Source organism: Rhinopithecus bieti, unplaced genomic scaffold, assembly GCF_001698545.2.
Source record: "Rhinopithecus bieti isolate Rb0 unplaced genomic scaffold, ASM169854v2 scaffold_44986, whole genome shotgun sequence".
NCBI lineage: Eukaryota > Metazoa > Chordata > Mammalia > Primates > Cercopithecidae > Rhinopithecus > Rhinopithecus bieti.
The window spans coordinates 176,561-195,388 of NW_016817961.1; the positions used below are offsets into that span (position 1 = coordinate 176,561).

The following is an 18,828-nucleotide window of genomic DNA, read 5'->3' on the forward strand; positions in this document are numbered from 1 at the left end:
TACAGTGATCCAGCTGGAGCTGTCTGTGAAAGGGGAAAGCTCTTGGAACAGTCTTGCCCCCCTCCCACCCTCCTATGGGCTCCTCTTTCAGGGAACCCACTGAGCAAGAAATGCTTGAGCCAGGTGGGTCTAGTCTCCAGACCAATAGCATACGCCTTGGGTCTTGCTGCTTTTCACGCGCGGTCCAAGGCGGCTTAATTCATCAAATTGTGAAGTTTTTAGGGCTCTTTGTGCAAGTCCAGGCCCCTAGACACATGTTATCTGTCCTGAACCTCGCCGACTCCTGCAGATTGAGCGCAGAGTGTCTGGGACTGAGCTAATCAGTGAAACGTTTGAACCGTCTTTGATGCACGGAGGGCCGTGGACCTCTGGTCAGGTTTTCACCCAGTTTGGCTACAGAGTAGCAGCAAGAGTGTCTAAAACAATTTGTTTAATTATTTGACCCAACTTTTAAATTTTACGGGTCAGTGAACCTGGATGTACAATCTGCAACGTGAGACCTTGGACTTTAAAATGGTACCACGGGGGCTGAATGGGAATTGGGGTCCGTTTCTTTATCCAGGGGCACAACAGATATGTCAGTATCTAGCACCAAGAAAGATGGAGTTTGCCAGGCTCAGTGGCTCACGCGTGTAATCCCAGAACTTTGGGACGCCAGCGTGGACTGATTGCTTGAGCTGGAAGTTTGATACCAGCCCGAGCAACATGGTGAAACCCCGTCTCGATTTAAAACAAAAAACAGGAGATGCAGAGTTGAAAAACCCCAGTTAGACTTCAGTGAGAAGCCAACAAGGCAACAGACTGCCAGGGAAACCATGAGGTAGAAGTCAGTACGGAGAGCCTCCTATTAGACGTGATAGATCAGAGAGTTTCCTTGGGAAAAGTGGCAATTGAGCCGAGTTTTGAAAATGGGAGAAGAGCAATGGACAAAGCACAGGGGAAGGCTATACTAAGGTTTGGAAGAATATGGTGTTTTTAGGAAATTGGAACTAATTGGATATATCCAGAGCTAAGGGAGCTAGAATAGCCGGAGGTGAGGCTTCAGAGCTAGTTAGGGCATGCCTTTGTTGGTGTATATGCTACGCTAAGAATTTTGAACTTTATCCTTGGAAGCATGGTCATGCTGCCTCTTCAGCCTTTCCTCTTTCATTAATTTTAACTGCATTCCAGTGACAGAACTATCTGTAGTTTCCCATATACACCTTTTCACCTTTGTGTGCTTTTGCTTTGGCTGACAGACACCTGATTTTTTTTAATCTTAGGTGTTGCCTTCTCAAGTATCACTTCTGGTATAACGTTTTTAGTTTAAACCAACCCTTAGTAAACGTCTGATATTACTAGGCAGTGTACTAGGGCTTTGTAATACAAAAATCACGTAAGTCAGGCCGGGCACCGTGGCTTACGCCTGTAATTCCAGCACTTTAGGAGGCCGAGGTGGGCGGATCACCTGGGATCAGGAGTTCTAGGCCAGCCCGGCCAACATGGTGAAACCCCTCTCTACTAAAAATAGAAAAAATTAGCGAGATATGGTGGCATGTGCCTGTAGTCCCACCTACTCGGAAGGCTGTGGCAGGAGAATCGCTTGAACCTGGGGGGCGGAGGTTGCAGTGAGCAGAGATGGCGCCACTACACTCCTACCTGGGTGACAGAGCGAGACTGTTGAGTCTCAGGAAAAAAAAAAAAAATCACGTGAGTCATGGTCCCTGCCTTCAAGCAGCTCACAACATAGAGAACTAGAAACATAAACAGTTGAGTGTTAAATGCTAATAAAGGAAGAGTAAGGGGTGCATGGTGGCTCAAGCCTGTAATCTTAGCACTGGGAGGCCTAGGCAGGCGGATCCCTTGAGTTCTGGAGTTTGAGACCAGCCTGGGCAACATAGTAAGACTTCGTTTCTACAAAAATTAGAGTTAGTGTGGTGCTGTGGGCCTGTACTCCCAGCTGCTTGGGAGGCTGAGGCAGGAAGATGGACCTGGGAGGTCAAGGCTGCAGTGAGTGGTGATTGCACCACTGCACCTCAGCCTGGGCGACAGAGCAATACCCTGTCTAAAAACGAAACTAACAAAAAAGTTAACAGTTTTAAGAAGCATTCTTACGTAAAATAAAAAAAAAACTAGCAATAACTGTGTATGGTCTTCGTTTGTATAGAAATGGGATCATACAAGCTTTTTACAACTTGCCCTTTTCACTTTGTCATCTTACTATGTTAGGATTATTAATCTACCTTGTTATTTTTAATGGCATAGCATGCAGGCACCATAATTCCCCTACTGATGAACATTTCAGCAATTTCCAGTGTTTTACAAACTGCTGCAGAGAAATTAGCAAATATAGCTTTGAGTATTCATGCAAGTATTTCTGTTGGATGGACAGCTAGAATTGAAATTGCTGAGTCAACATGAATGCAGATTTAAAATTGTAATAAATAAGTTTCCATATTGGTTTGTAACTGCTTCCAGCAGTGTGTGAGTAGGCCTTGCCAGTATGAGGGATTCTACCTTTTGTTGTGAAAATCTTTGCTAAACTTGGAGATAAAAAGTGATTTTTTTTGTTTCGAGTTTCTTTATTAGTAAGTTTAACCATGTTTTAAATGTTTACTGACTCTCCTGTCAACTGTTCATATTATTTTACCATTTTTCTGTGGTGTAATACCACTATTTTAATAATAGCACTTTTAGGGATAGATATTAGTCTGTCATGTGTTACAATTATTTTCCTTAGTATATTGTTAGCTTTTTACTTAGTATCTATCTATATATTTTTTTGGGTCATATAAAGATTTTAATTTTATGTAGATAAGTTGTGACTCTTCCTTTTTGGCCTTTTTCTTCTCTCCACCTTCCCCTTTACCAGTCTAGCATTATAGATATAAATCTACTGTCCCAGGTTTACAGGTTACGTCTAATACTTTCATTGTTTCCTTTTTTGTTTGTTTTTAATTAACAGCCTTGATGTGTTGCCCAGGCTGGACTCGAACTCCTGGGCTCAAGTGATTCTCCTGCCTCAGCCTCTTGAGTACTTGGGACTACAGACACCTGCCACTGCATCTGGAATCATTGTTCCATTTTAAACTTAACATTTTTTATTCCATCTAGAAGTTATTTTGGTGTAAGGACTGAGGATTATTTGTAAGTAACTGATCTTTATTTTTCTCCAAATGGCAAGCTAGTTTGTCTAATACTAATCTTATTTTTCCTGACTAACATGAAATGTGCCCCCCAACTTTTGTGTGTGTGTGTGTGTAGAGACAGGGTCTTCCTATGTTGCCCAGGCTGTTCTTGAACTCCTGGGCTCAAGCAGTTCTCCTGCCTTGGCTTCCCAAAGTGCTGGTATTACAGGCGTGAGCCACCACACCTGGCCACCACTTTTAATGTATACTTAATTTCCACTGAAATACATGGTACTACTTCCCTTCATTGTTCTTGCTTTTTAGAATATTCCTTGCATTTTTTGAGTATGTTTATTCTTCCAGAGGAACTTGGGAATATTTCTGGTAGATTCCCCCCAAATCCCATTGTGAGTTTTATTGTGATTGCAGTGATTTTATGTATCAGTTTGGAGAGAATTAACATGTTTAAAATGTTGAATCTTCCTACTCATGAACATATAACTGTATATTTACTTTCTTCATTTTTTAAACTAGGTCCTCATCATTTCTTCTTAAATGTGTTACTAGGCATTTTTTATTGTTGCTGTCATGGATGGCTTCTTTTCTTACCATTATATTTTTTTTCAGTGGGATACTTCATACTTTCTTTTTTTTTTTGGAGATGGAGTTTCTCTCTTTTTGCCCAGGCTGGAGTGCAATGGAGCCATCTTGGCTCACTGCAACCTCTGCCTCTTGGGTTCAAGTGATTCTCCTGCCTCAGCCTCCCGAGTAGCTGGGATTACAGGCGTGCACCACCACGCCTGGCTAATTTTGTATTTTTTAGTAGCGACAGAGTTTCTCCATGTTGGCCAGGCTAGTCTTGAACTCCCAACCTCAGGTGATCCACCTGCCTCGGCCTCCCAAAGTGCTGGAATTACAGGCATGAGCCCCCACGCCTGACCAATAACTTTGAATAACCACATGGCCATAAGTGTTCATAGAGGTAGCTGGAGATGGCTGGAGGCCTGGCAGGAGCCAAATAATAAGGGCTTGGGCATTATGCTAATAGAGTTTGAATTTTATTTTGAAGGCTCTTGAGAGACACTGGGGGATTTTAGGGTGGGGTGATATAACCTGTAACAGCTGACTTTTTGTTTCTTTTCTTTTCTCTTTCCTCATATTTTCACTTTTGTGAGGACCTGTCAGGCGCTATGCTAAACACTACAAATGTTGCCATATTGTAATCCTTAGTGTAACCCTTGTTTTACAGCCGATTTGATTACATTTACATTTCAAAATAATCAGTTGGGTGCTAATGTGAAGGTTGGATTCTTAGCAGGTTTTTATGGTGAGCGATCAGATCAGAAGTGATGAGGCCTGAATAGAAGAAATGGAGAGGGAGAAAAATAAATACAAATATAAAAACATATAAAGTCTTCGGGTAGAGTCGTGGTGAGGATGCATAGGTGGGGAGGAGGCGGAATGACTTCCAGCTTTCTGGCTTGAGCAACAGGATGGTTGGAGATGCCCTTCCTGGGGTAGGGAGCCCAGAAGGAGGAAGAGGAGGAAGAGGCCAGGGTAGGAGCAAACTTGGGTGAAGCAAAAGGTGAGTCCAGGTTTGAATGAGTAGAACTACACCTATACTTTTTTCTTTAATTTAAAAGAAAAGGAGTCAGAGCGGCGGCGGCGGGTCATGCGACACGCGGATGCAGACGCAGGCGGAAGCGCCAACTGCGGGGATAGCCAGGGTGACCACAGCTGCCCCGGTGGCGCAGACACAGCGGCAGCTCCAGCCGGCGGAGCTCCCCCACCTCACGCCTCAGGTCCTGGCAGAGACGCCACGTCTGTGGCCAGGGGACCAGGAATGCGGCCGCACATATTCACCCTCAGCGTGCCTTTCCCGACCCCCTTAGAGGCGGAAATTGCCCATGGGTCCCTGGCTCCAGATGCTGAGCCCCACCAAAGGGTGGTTGGGAAGAATCTCGCAGTGAGCGGCAGGATCTTGGTCGTCCGCTGGGAAGCTGAAGACTGTCGCCTGCTCCGAATTTCCGTTATCAACTTTCTCGACCATCTTTCTCTGGTGGTGCAGACCATGCAGCACTTTGGGCCCCCCATTTCCCGCTAAGCCTGGTCTGGGAAAATGGGGCGAGGTCTAACCTTGCGTCTCCTCCTAGGCAGTGCATCCATTCTTCCCTAGGGCAGGGAATTCCCATAGTTGCTACTTTCCTGGGAGGGCGTCATGGTCAGCCTGTACTGGCCTTAGGATACTCAGGGGCCCCTTGTTTCATCTGGTTCTTAAATGTTTGTTACCACAGAAAATAAAACTGAGCTACTATTACAAAAAAAAAAATTTTATCAGCACAAAGTGGAAAGTAAATCCTAACTAAAATGCTGTTTTTTATGTTTGTATAAATTTAAATATCTTGGAATATTTAGTTTTTAATTAACTGGGGCCAGATTTTTATTTATTTATTTTTTTTTTGAGCAGCACCAATTTGTTCTTCTCTTACCTCTCTGACTTCATACAATTTCAGTCTTTATGAACTCTCCTTCATTCCTACCCCCACTCACCACCCCTCATTTTTTTTAAACTAAACTTTTTATTTAAGAGTAGTTTTAGATTTGCAGAAAAGTTGGCAGGATAGTGCAGAGTTCCCATTATTCAGCATTCCGTCTTCCCTATTGTTAAAATTTACATTAAAATGATACAGTTCCCACAACTAATTAATCAACGTTAATACATTATTATTAACTAAAGTTCGTTCTTCATTTGGGTTTCCTTAGTTTTTCCCTTTTCTGTTCCAGGATCCCACCCAGGACACCACATTACTTTGAGTTGTCATGTCCCCTTAGTCTCATCTTGACTGTGACAGTTTCTCAGACTTCACTTATTTTTAAGGACCTTGACAGTTTTGAGGAGTACATACCTTTTTTTTTCTTTTTTGAGACAGTCTTGCACTGTCGCCCAGGCTGGAGTGCAGTGGCGCGATCTCGGCTCACTGCAACCTCCGCCTCCCAGGTTCCAGCGATTCTCCTGCCTCACCCTCCCCAGTAGCTGGGATTACAGGTGTCTGCCACCATGCCTGGCTAATTTTTTGTATTTTTAGTAGAGACGGGGTTTCATTATGTTGGCCAGGCTGGTCTCGAGCTCCTGACCTCGTAATCCACCCACCTCGGCCTGCCAGAGTGCTGGGATTATAGGCGTGAGCCACAGTGCCCGGGCAAGTACATGTCTTTTTTTTTGTTTTTTGTTTTTGAGACGAAGTCTTGCTCTTGTCCCCCAGGCTGGAGTGCAATGGCACAATCTCGGCTCACTGCAACCTCTGCCTCCTGGGTTCAAGCGATTCTCCTGCCTCAGCCTCCTACGTAGTTGGGATTACAGGCGCCTGCCACCACATCTGGCTAATTTTTGTATTTTTAGTAGAGATGGGGTTTCACCATGTTGGTCAGGCTGGTCTCGAACTCCTGACCTCAGGTGATCCGCCCGCCTCGGCCTCCCATCTTAGTAGAGATGGTGAAACCTCATCTTTACCAAAAATACAAAAATTAGCCAAGAGGAAGTGGCACGTGCCTGTAGTCCCAGCTACTCAGGAGACTGAGGCAGAAGAATCACGTGAACCCAGCAGGTGGAGGTTGTAGTGAGCCGAGATCGTGCCACTGCACTCCAGCCTGGGTGACAGAGCGAGACTTCATCTCAAAAAAAAAATTAAATGAAAAATAAAATTTTGGTTTTCATTTCTGACTCCTGGCCAGAGGTCCTAAAACCCTTGAAATTTCCTAAATGATGAGAGTGAAAGTGGTATCTTGTTATTCATAACAAGCCCCTTTCAATCACATCTGAGTTTATATTAATGAAGTGACTTTTGGAGAGCCCCGAAGAATGGCGGGGAGGGGGGAAGAGGGGGCGCTGGTTGCTAGGGGAACTAACCATGTGATTGGAGGGTTGGGACTTTCAGCCTCCAGCCATGACCTCCAGGGAGGAGAGAGGGGCAGGAGATTACCAGTGGGCAATGACTTAATCAATCATGCTTACATAATGAAGCCTCAGTTTAAAAAAACCCTAACCAAAGGGGTTTGGAGAGCTTCCAGGTTGGTGTTGGAACGATTGAGCTCCTGGAGAGGGCCTTTTGAAGATCCATATCCCTTCCCCAAACTGAGAAATGTAAAAGTTATTTCTAAGTTCTGTGAGCTGTTCTAGCAAATTATTGAACCTAAGGAGGCGGTTGTGGGAATCTCTGTGCTGTGGTCTGAATGTTTGTATCCTATCGGACTTCATAAATTGGAAATCCGCAAGTTGATGGTATTCAGAGATGGGGCCTTTGGGAAGTGACTACGTCATGGGATTAGTGGCCTTATAAAAGAAACCCAGGAGAGCTTGTGAGTCCCTTCTGCCACGTGAGGACACAGCTCTGTCTACAAACCAGGAAAGAGGCCCTCACCAGACACCCATTCATCTGGTGCTTTGATCGTGGACTTCGCAGCTTATACAACTGAGAAATAAGTTTTGGTGTTTGTAAGCTCCCCAGTTAATGGCATGTTATAACAGCTCAAATACATGAAGACACCCCCATTCATAGCCAGTCTATCAGAAGTACAGGAGACCCTGGACTTGCTGTTGGTATCTCAAGTTGGGGACAGTCTTGTGAGACTGAGCCCTTAACCTGTGGGATATGCAATAATGTTGGATAATTAGTGTCCGCATTGAATTAAATTGTAGGATACCCAGTTGGTGTCTGCAGAGAACTAGAGAATTGCTTGGTTTGAAGCCCCTCCACCCTTGACATTTTGTCCAAAGTATTATGAATAGAGGAATAGTTTTCTTTTTAGGCAGAAGTTTTTGTCTGTTTTGTTTTATAATATATCCTAAGCATCTAGAACACTGCCTGGTACAGAGTTGGTACTCAATAAATTATGAATGAATACGCACTGTGCCAGAATTTGTGCCAGGTACTGGGCATATAGTTGTGAAAAAGCGGAGATGGTGCCTGCCTTCTCAAAACGTCCAGCCCAGTACTACACAGTCCAGTGATTTTTCTGCCTGCCTGAGCTGCCCTCCTCTAACAAACATCAGAGTGCCTAATTGCTGAGCTCAGAGTAGACTTTCCTCTTAGCAGTGAGTACTTTTTAGATTTGTTTTGTTTTTATGTTTTTTTTTAATTCTGAAAAAATGAGGAGGGGAGAGTAATGCATTCTATTTAGTCACTCTAAGTTAAAAGTCTACAATTTTCCTCAGTACAGAGACAAAATAGTGTTGTCTTTAAAGCTCCAGGCCTGGTAGAGAGCTGAAAGAAGTCGTGAGGTACGTTTGGTTTACTTTTTCTTTCCTTTATTTTTTTAAACGTAAAGGAAGATGGTTGTAATGTTTTATACTACTGAAGGGTGAAAGGATGTGCAGTAAACATGTTTATTGCTATCTTTTTTGTAAACTCGAATGTTTCATTTACGAGATCCTGACCTATTTCTTGAGATCTTCTGTGTGCTGTTTGTTGAAATGAATTTTTACATGGCTAAAACACTTAAGAAAAAAAGGAGCTAAAATTGAGTGTATTGAGAGATTATCTGCTGGTTCAGCATACTTCAGATGTTGTGTCAGCAACGGTACTTTCACCCTGTTCTCACATAGGCAATCACACCATCATGGGAAACTCCAAGGTTGGGAATATACCTGAAAAGTAGAAAGAATTCAGGAAGAATACTGCTGCACAGATATTAAGACTAAACAAAATGACTTGTAATAGCCCTTCAAAATCTCAGACTTTTGGTCTAAATAATACAAACTCCTAAATCCCATTTGGCATCATTTATTTTAAAAAATTCTGTTGATAACATTTTGTGTATATACATCTTCTAGATAATTATTTTAATTCTTCACCTCACTTTGTTGTCAAATGTATTCTAACTTATTTGATATTTCATCTGAATTTCCTTCTCTGCACAAAAATTCAGATGCAGATGTGAATTGTTTTGCCCCATAATCTTGTCAGAAAAAAATTGATGAAGCTATCATGGAAATAGCTTTGATTAATTATAAACAACTTCAGTGGTGTCCTATAAGCCCATGATATAACACCAAAATCTACTCTGTAAGGTTAAAAAAAAGTTTTCTTGCATGCATATGGCAGCAACCTTGTTTTAAGATTAGTGTGTTGTGACATCCTCAACAAAACACAGAACAAAAGAAAATACAGGCTGGGCGTGGTGGCTCACACCTGTAATCCCAGCACTTTGGGAGGCTGAGGCAGGCAGATCATGAGGCCAGGAGTTCAAGACCAGCCTGGCCAACATGGTGAAATCCTGTCTCTACTAAAAATACAAAAATTAGCCAGGCATGGTGGTGTGTGGCTGTAATCCCACCTACTTGGGAGGCTGAGGCAGGAGAATCACTTGAACCCGGGAGGTGGAGGTTCAGTGAGCTGAGATTGCGTCATTGCACTCCAGCCTGGGCAATTGAGTGAGGCTCCATCTCAAAAGAAAAGAAAATACAACTCAAGCAGTGACCCTTATGCAGGATCTTCTTTAATGCCTTTGATAATTTATAAGGCATTATTATTTGTGTTCCCACATCACCCAGTGTACACATCTCCATCATAGCATTTATGCAAATATGTATACTGTATTATGAACATTGAAGGCAATGCTTTCTTCCAGAAGGGTTCACAGCCACTTCTAAGGATACAACAAATAGAGATAATAGACCCCAAGATGCCATACATTAAAAGTGTGGAGAATGAAGAAAATAAAAACACGGGTAGTAACAAAATGGAACCAGAGACAAAGCTAAAATGCACAGAAGAATGACCTTCACATTTGCTGCAGCTGGGCCATGAATTTGTCTCTAAGCTGACAACCTCATTGGTCCCACAATTCATGATATCTGAAGATAAAACATAAATCCAGTACTCTGGAGAGGTGAAAATATTCCTGGAATGGAGATCAGATTGGAATGTCTCCCAGGGATGCTTATAAAGAGCACATTGTGTTATTTGAGGAGCAGTGTCCTTGACAGTATCCCTGACTGGGTGACCAGTGCAGAGGGATGCCTCTGATGGAAGCACAACAAAGGGCAATTTGCTGAGCTACAGCAATGCTTCTAGGGTGACTGTCTTGGTGATCATGGCTTAACAATGTTTTATCTCCAGCACCTAGTTTAGTAATTGGCATATAGCACGTGTAAAGAAGTGTTTGTTGAGTGAATGTCTAATAGACAAGACCCAGTTTAAGGACTCCCTCTAGGGCGACTCCCCTGATTACCAAGACCTGATGTTCTGCTCCCCAGCTATGCATCCTTTTGTTAGGAACTCTAGCTCCCCAGCTAGGCATACTTTTGTTAAGGATGTCCTGCTCCCCAGCTAGGCATACTTTTGTTAAGCTGTTAAGTGGTACAGCTGTGGAATATTTATTCTACTGTTGGGTTAAACTGTCATTTTCTACCACCTACCATGATTTCTAATAAAGTGTCCTTCAGATATTTTTGTGTTAGATTTCCCTCATCTTCTTCAAATATGGGAGTGAGGCCAGGGGTGTGTGTGTGTACATACTTGCTGGTGGTGGCTAGTGGTGGTGCGTCAAGAAAGTTCTGTACTTACCACACTGAGAGGTCAGTCCTCAGGTAAACTTATGAGTGCTATTGGCTTAGAATCCTACATCCAGGTTGTCCCTCAGAGCAGAGGCAGGGCTGGTAATGGTGCCAGGGTAGGCCTTTGCCATCAGTTTCTGTGCTGAGCATTGGGAAGACCTAGACACAGGCCACAGTAGTACCAGCATTAAAAGGGACTCTGCACTAAATCAGCAGCTACTGACTAGGGGCTCTTTCCACTCCTCTTGGGAGATTGGGGTTGAGTTGAGTGCATAGGTTGGAGTTGTTATTTTTAGCTGCCAGAGTTAGAGCCCTAGGGGTGAGGCCTGATGTAAAAGTCCTTCCTGGTGGTTGCCCCGACCTGTCATTACTGACTTTCGTCTCCCTGTTATCACTGACATTGAAAAGGCATTTTGAAGCAGGATCTTGGTCCCATGAGCAGCTTTCTACCTGCCTAGTCATGATGATGTCTTCATTGTGAAGAAGTTGTGATGAAGATAACTGTTCATCTTCTGTTGTGTAACTTTACCTTTTTCTTTCTTCAACAGCAATGGCACTGTCAGATCTAGGACAGGAAACTGGGAAAGGCACTGTAGTAGCTAACAATACAAATTCTGGAAACTGAATCCTGGCCCCACCACAAACAAGTTACTTATTTTTTCTGTGCCTCAATTTCCTTATCTGTAAAATTGGATCATAATAGTATCTAGCTCATAGAGTTATTGTGAAGAGTAAATAAGTTAACATGTACGAAGTGTGCAGAAGAGTATCTACATGTAAATAAACATGTAAATATTTCCTAATAATAATAATGGTCATAGAAATCACTATCCTATTCAAACAGAGGAAATAGTAGACCTAGTAAATCAACATTACATTGATTTACTAAAATATTGATTGAGTACCAACTATATGTCAGGGTCTTTTCTAGGTCAGTAAAACAATGTTGACTGTGACAGATACAATCCTTTTTCTCATGGAGCTTACGGATGAGTGGGACACAGACATTAAACTTAACATTTACACAAGTATATAAGGCAACTCTCCTATTAGGAAGTTGAGCCTTGACCCAGATTTCAGACAGTCTTATGACTTCCAGAACATGGTAGGAATAGTGCCCTCACTCTTTTTTTAAAAGGGAGTGTTCTGGTTATCTAATGCTGTTTAGCAAGTTGGCCTCAAAATTGGTGACTTAAGGTAACAATCATTGCTCAGAATTCCGCAGTTGGGGCAGGGCTTAGCCTGGATAGTACATCTCTGTTCTGTGTTGCAACTGCTAGGGTGGCTTCCCTAGGGCTGGAGGACCCACTTCCAAGCTGGGTCAGTCATATACTGGCTGTTACTGCCTGGGAGCTCTGCTGGGACCTCAGTTCTCTTTCATGTGGCTAAGTTGGGCTTACAGCATGGCAGCTGGATCCTTTGAACAGCAGCACCCCAAGAGGATAGGCCACGGTGTGTAAGCATTTATTAAGGCTCTGCTTGCATTGTGCTTGTTAATGTGCCATTGGTAAAAGCCAGTCACTTAGCCAAGTCCGGTCAATGTGGAAGGGGACTACGCAAGGGTAGGAATTCTGAAAGGTAGGAGAATCAATTAGGTCTACTAAAGTAATTGGCTACCACAGAGAGAAAGGCTAAATGTACATTTTCTAAAAAATTTTGTGTTTTTTTTTTTTCTTTAATCACATATGGTATATCTTCTCTCTCTAAAATATCCAAGAAGTCACACAGGTTGAAAGTAAGGTCTCTTGTGAATCAAAGCCCTTTCGAGAGTGGTTAAAATTTTTGTTATAGACCTCATAATTTAGGAGCAATATTATTCTATGAAAGCAGAAGTTTTACTGTGGTTAAAAGTATGGTGAAGACAGTTGATGAAATTGTATTATTTTGACATAGAGAGCTGGAGCTTTGCTTGTGAAAAGAATGGCAAAGTAGGAGTGTCTCAGGGTTGTCTGAATGGTGTAAATGTGTAGACATTCAAATTTGTTGTCAAGAGGAACCAAACCATGCTCAGGAAAATGCCACTGGACGTCCAGTCTGAAGTGCAGTAAGAAAGACAAATGGGAGAAAGCAGCAATGCAATATTGGAAAGACTAGCAGTAAGGAGACTGCAAGTTCAGGAGAGTGGAACGGCTCAGCGCTGAGGCTGTGAAAGGTGAACGTGTGCTGCAACTGTCCTCACTAGACTGAAAGCTCCTTAAGGGGAGGGGCTGTGTCTGGCTTGTTGACTCAACATGGACCCCACTGCCTGACACAGAGAAGGCACTCTAAGTGTTTGATGAATGGATACATTTTAAAGAAATGCAGAATTGGAAACCATTTCCTCTCTTTAAGATCCTGGTGCCATAAAATAATTAGAGTAACCTTTTAAAAAATATGGCACGCCACTGATTAAAATCCTTTAATGGTTCCTCATTTCACCCAGATATCCACATGACGACTTCTTTCAGGTGTGTGCTTAAGAGAGGCCTTCCACACTACCAAGACATTCTCACCACTTTTTTTTTTTCTTTTTTTTTTTGAGACGGAGTCTTACTCTGTCACCAAGGCTGTAGTGCAGTGGCACAATCTCAGCTCACTGCAACCTCTCCCTCTCAGGTTCAAGCAATTTTCATGTCTCAGCTTCCCAAGTAACTGGGATTACAGTCATGCACTACCACGCTCTGCTAATTTTTGTACTTTTTAGTAAAAAAGGGGTTTCACTATGTTGGCTAGGCTGGTCTTGAACTCCTGAGCTCAGGCAATCCACCTGCCTTGGCCTCCCAACGTGCTGGGATTACAGGCATTAGTCACCGCACCCGGCCATCCTCACCATGTTCTGGATCCCACTCATTTTTTCTTTGTAGCATTTACCCTCACAAGACCTATATCTTTCTTTGCTTATGGTCTGCCTCACCTGTTCAGACTGTAAGCTCCTTGAAAGCAGGAACTTTTTTTTTTTTTTGGAACGAAGTTTCACTCTTGTTGCCCAGGCCGGAGCCCAATGGCGTGATCTCGGCTCACTGCAACCTCTGCCTCCCAGGTTCAAGCGATTCTCCTGCCTCAGCCTCCTAAGTAGCTGGGATTACAGGCGCCTGCCACCACGCCTGGCTAATTTTTGTATATTTAGTAGAGACGGGGTTTCACCATGTTGACCAGGCTGGTCTTGAACTTCTGACCTCAGGTGATCCACCTGCCTCAGCCTCCCAAAGTGCTGGGATTACAGGCGTGAGCCATCACGCCTGGCAAAAGCAGGAACTTTGTTTTGTTCACCGTGGTAGCCCCAGCTCCTAGAGTGATTCCTGACATATAGAAGTTGCTCAGAGTTGAATGAATGAATGAATGTACCAGCCAATGGAGAGCTAGAGTTGTTTTGGTTTCATCTGACTGGAGGCCAAGGCCCTGAGATTACGGGATTCGGGTATCTGTGTGGGCTCCTATAGCCATGTCTCTCTCACTTGACGAGTAAGAGGAGCTGGTCTGACAGTGCCAAGAGCCCAGGCCCTCCTGTTCTGGGAACTACTGTTGCCTGTCTGTGATTGTGAGATTGAGGGCCCAGATACTATAAGGTTGTTATGGTTTGGAGATGGTGCAGAAGGCAGCCCCATCAGTCTTTAAAGTAGCCAGAGAAGTTTCTAAGTTTCAACCCAAGATTCTTGACTGAGTGGGTTTAAGAAATTGAAGGGGCCGGGCGCGGTGGCTTAAGCCTGTAATCCCAGCACTTTGGGAGGCCGAGACGGGCGGATCACGAGGTCAGGAGATCAAGACCATCCTGGCTAACACTGTGAAACCCCGTCTCTACTAAAAAATACAAAAAAAAAAACTAGCCGGGCGAGGTGACGGGTGCCTGTAGTCCCAGCTACTCGGGAGGCTGAGGCAGGAGAATGGCGTCAAGCCGGGAGGCGGAGCTTGCAGTGAGCTGAGATCCCGCCACTGCACTCCAGCCCGGGCGACAGAGCGAGACTCTGTCTCAAAAAAAAAAAAAAAAAAAACAAAAAAAAATTGAAGGAAAGGCCCAGTGGTTGGGCAAATAGGCAAGGAGAGAGTGGTAGATGAGATTAGAGAGATGGACAAGAACTTCTGTAAAACTGACCAAACAAAGGAGTTTATTCTTAATTTGATTGAGCATTGGTAAAAGATTTAAGCAGGGGAGTGACATGACCAGGTTTGTGTTTTGAAAATACTTTTCCCTTCTTATTTTTTTTTTTTTTTAGACACAGGGTATCGCCCTGTTGCCTGGGCTGGAGGGCTGGAGTGGCATAATCATGACTTACTGCAATCTTGGACTTCTGGGCTCAAGCAGTCCTCTTTCCTCAGTCTCCCAAGTAGCCAGGATCACAGGCACATACCACCGTGCCTGGCTAAGTTATTTATTTATTTTTTTATAGAGATGGGGTCTCACTTTGTTGCCCAGCCTGGTCTCAAACTTCTGGTCTCAAGCAGTCTTCCTGCCTCAGCCTCCTAAAGTGCTGGGATTACAGGTGTGTGAAATAGTTTTTTTAGTTGCAGTGTGATTGGATTGGAGGGGGCAAGAGTGAATTAGGGAGAAAAGAAAGAATAACATTCCAGAGAGAACAGCATGAACATCAAGGAACTCAATATGCTGATGTATTGAGGTGGGGGAAGGGTAAGAAGTTCAATATTGCTGGTACAAGGCTGGGACTAAAGAGGTGGTGGAAGGCAAAGCAGGGTAAGTTAGAAGGCATTCCTGTGCCTTTCTTCTTAATGTTTATGAGAAGTTTTAGGATAGACCACTATAAGATCTGTGATTTACACAGATCAGCATTGCCGAATTGAAATAAAATTTTCACACAAACCACCAATGATATGAATGTCAGAGCTTGGGATTATAGTAATCATCTCCTAAACTCTTAAAAATTAGATCCTTGAGGCCGGGCGCGGTGGCTCAAGCCTGTAATCCCAGCACTTTGGACTTTTGGGAGGGCCGAGACGGGCAGATCACGAGGTCAGGAGATCAAGACCACTCCTGGCTAAACATGGTGAAACCCGTCTCTACTAAAAATAGCAAAAAACTAGCCGGGACCGACCCTGGCGGCGCCTGTAAGTCGCGCAGCTACTCCGGGAAGGCTGAGGAGGAGAATGGCTGAACCCCGGGAAGGTGCGGCAGCTTGCAGTGAGCTGAGATCGCGCCACTGCAGCTCCAGCCTGGCCGACAGAGTGGAGACTCCGTCCTCAAAAAAAAAAAAAAAAAAAAATGGAGATCCTTGAAAGAGTTAAGAGTTAGATTCAAGAAATCAGCACATAGTGGGAGAAGTTAACCAGTCCTAAACGCAGGAGTTGAAAATAATAGAGTGTAAATTATAGTTGGAAGATTGTAAAGTGAATTTACAGGGTGTAGTTTATGGATACATCATCATGTTTACACTGTAATGTATAGAACAGAACTGCTCAACTGGTGTCCCAATTACAGGTATGATTACGAAGAATTTGAAAAGATTATCATTAAAAAATCTTAATCAGGCCCATGCGGTGGCTCATGCCTGTAATCCCAGCATTTTGGGAGGTAGAGGTGGGTGGGTCACCTGAGGTCAGAAGTTCGATACCAGCCTTGCCAACATGGCAAAACCCCGTCTCTGCTAAAAATACAAAAATTAGCCGGGCATGGTGGCACATGCCTGTAATCCCAGCTATGGGGGAGGCTGAGGCAGGAGAATTGCTTGAACCAGGGAGGTGGAGGTTGCAGTGAGCCAAGATCATGCCACTGTACTCCAGTCTGGGTGACAGAGTGAGACTCCATCTTAAAAAAAAAAAAAAAACTTAATCAGAAGCTGTGTGTGGTCGTTCACACCTGTAATTCCAGCACTTTGGGAGGCTGAGGCTGGAGGACTCCTTGAGGCCAAGAGTTTGAGACCAGCCTGGGTAACATAGTGAGACCCTGTCTCTCATTTAAAAAAAAAAAATCTTAGAGATTGTATAGCTATTTTATCATGAAACCTTAATGTCATAAAGGTTATATTTACAGAAATATACTCAATTTCCTCATGAAAAAAATCTAAAAATATTCTACTTGGATATGTAGCCAAAATCAACATTATTTTCCCCAATACTTTGTTTTTTATTTATATTATTATATATAATTACAAAGAAAACATAAGGAAAGTTTTTTCACCAAGCTCCTCATAGGCCTCCCCTCAGATTTACCCCCATGTGTTCTGCAAATATTAGAATTTTATCTTTGTGCCATGACATAATGAAATTGGGAAGCAGTAGGAGGTTAACTTACCTAAATGAAATGATATCATTAGAAAATAGGAGGAGTGCATTAGGTTGGCTTCCCCCAGAGCAGACACTGTCACACGGATTTGGAATGCTAGTACTTTGGAGATGATCCCAAGAACTACCAGTAGGGGAGTGAAGAAGTGATTCAGGGATGGGAAGGAAACCAGAAGAGGAGGGGTTGATAGGCACGGTGCCCCTCTGGGCAGCCTGGGCTCAGTCTTGCTGGGGAGCGTTGGGGAGACAGTGTGGTACACACATTGAAGTTGTTTTACCTAGGGGTGAGAAAACATGTTTACCTACTTTTTTTTTTTTTAAACATCATTTTCGTTACTCTCAGTAGCATAAATCCCCCACTTTAGACCTGTATATGGTCAGAGAAGGCAATGTCGCAGTTCTTGCAGTAAGATGATTTTGGACATACGAAACATGCAACTAAATTTATGTTTCACTGGATTTTCATTCTATCACCACTAAATAACTTTTATGATTTGGCATCAGACCTAGGACTGCCTACAGAAAAGAGTATGTTTTGTCTTGTCCAGCTGATGCTACCCCCAAATCTCCCTTGAGTCAGTGAACTTCTGTCCCTTTGTTCAGGCTGCCAGTGTCCTTTGCACTGCATCAGTAAACTGCTAACCACTTTCCACTTTTCTGCTTTTGCCATCCCCACTAGTCCATTCTTGCTCACAGCAGCAACAATGACCTTCATAAAATGAACATCAAATATGTCACTTCCTAACTAACTCTTTAGGGGTTTTTCATTGAATGATGAATCCACATACAGTTCTTAAATGGTTTACTATTGTCCTTGCTCAGGCCTCTTTATCTTCCTTTCACTAACTCCATTGGATTTTCACCTCCACTGGACTTCTAGCAGCCCTAAAAAAATAATCTAAAAGCCCTGCTATTGGGCCTTTGTACATGCTCTTTCCTCAGTTTGGATCACAGACCTAGAATATGCTTCCATCAAGTCTTGATGTGTTTGTTTCCTTTCTGTCTTTCTGGACTCAGTTTAATTGTCCTTTCCTCAGATAGGCCTTTCTTTTTTTTTTTTTGAGATGGAGTCTTGCTCTGTTGCCCAGGCTGGAGTGCAGTGGTACGATCTAGGCTCACTGCAAGCTCTGCCTCCCGGGTTCATGCCATTCTCCTGCCTCAGCCTCCCAAGTAGCTGGGACTACAAGCACCCGCCACTACGCCCGGCTAATTTTATTGTATTTTTAGTAGAGATGGGGTTTCACCATGTTAGCCAGGATGATCTTCTTGATCTCCTGACCTTGTGTTTCGCCCGCCTCGGCCTCCCAAAGTGCTGGGATTACAGGTGTGAGCTACCGTGCCTGGCCAGATAGGTCTTTCTTGATACCCTCACAACCCTCTCCCTCCCTACTGTTTTCTGGAGAACTCTGACTAATACAACTTTCCCAAAATGCCAAAACAAAATGAGGTGTCCCAGCTATACTGTCTCTCAGAATTTCATATTTTTCCTTCTGAGCAAGTCTCTGGACCAGGCAACCATAGCCTCTGGCTTCACCTGCTTTTCCCTTAGACCAAGTAGGTACTTCTGCCTCCAACTGCTTTTCCCTTAGAACAGAAGTCTCAAAATCTTAAAGAAAGAAGGGCTGTCAGGGGGCCAGACAGGTTATGAGTGAGTGGGTGGAGACAGTGGCAAACTGGGGAGCACATGGCAGCTATTCACAATTCTAGCTGTTTGTTGTTGGACTTGGCTAGATTTATTGATTTTTTTTCCCCGAAGAGATCAGGAATCCTGATTTTTAAAGAAATTTCTTTCTATTAAAATTTTTTTGTAGACACAGGGTCTTGCTATGTTGGCTGGGCTGATCTTGGACTCCTTGCCTCAATCTTTCCTCCTGACTCATCTTCCCAAATGCTGAGATTACAGGCATAAGCCACTGAGCCCAGCCAGAATTTGGGTTTTCTTTTTTTTTTTTTTTT

General features: G+C 43.5%; 2 protein-coding genes across 4 annotated transcripts in view; both read left to right on the plus strand.

Moving 5' to 3' along the window:
* Window positions 1–48: 48 nt before the first annotated feature.
* Window positions 49–5,424, plus strand: LOC108518243 (EKC/KEOPS complex subunit LAGE3-like). Of its 2 annotated transcripts, none has more exons than XM_017856511.1 (2): window positions 49–123; window positions 4,751–5,424. In XM_017856511.1, exons 1-2 carry the CDS (start codon window positions 75–77, stop codon window positions 5,209–5,211), a joined length of 510 nt encoding a protein of 169 aa, XP_017712000.1. In that variant the 5' UTR covers window positions 49–74; the 3' UTR covers window positions 5,212–5,424. The 2 variants fall into 2 exon arrangements, with proteins under 2 accessions (XP_017712000.1, XP_017712001.1); XM_017856512.1 differs by lacking the exon at window positions 49–123 and adding an exon at window positions 3,033–3,126.
* Window positions 3,047–18,828, plus strand: part of APTX (aprataxin) — a 56,245-nt gene continuing 40,463 nt past the window's right edge. Inside the window, exon 1 of one of the 2 annotated variants that reach the window (XM_017856503.1) lies at window positions 3,047–3,126. The gene's annotated coding sequence lies outside the window, so the exon portion shown is untranslated. Of the gene's footprint in view, window positions 3,127–7,023; window positions 8,386–18,828 lie in introns of those variants that run through there. The other variant, XM_017856506.1, reaches the window with a different exon arrangement.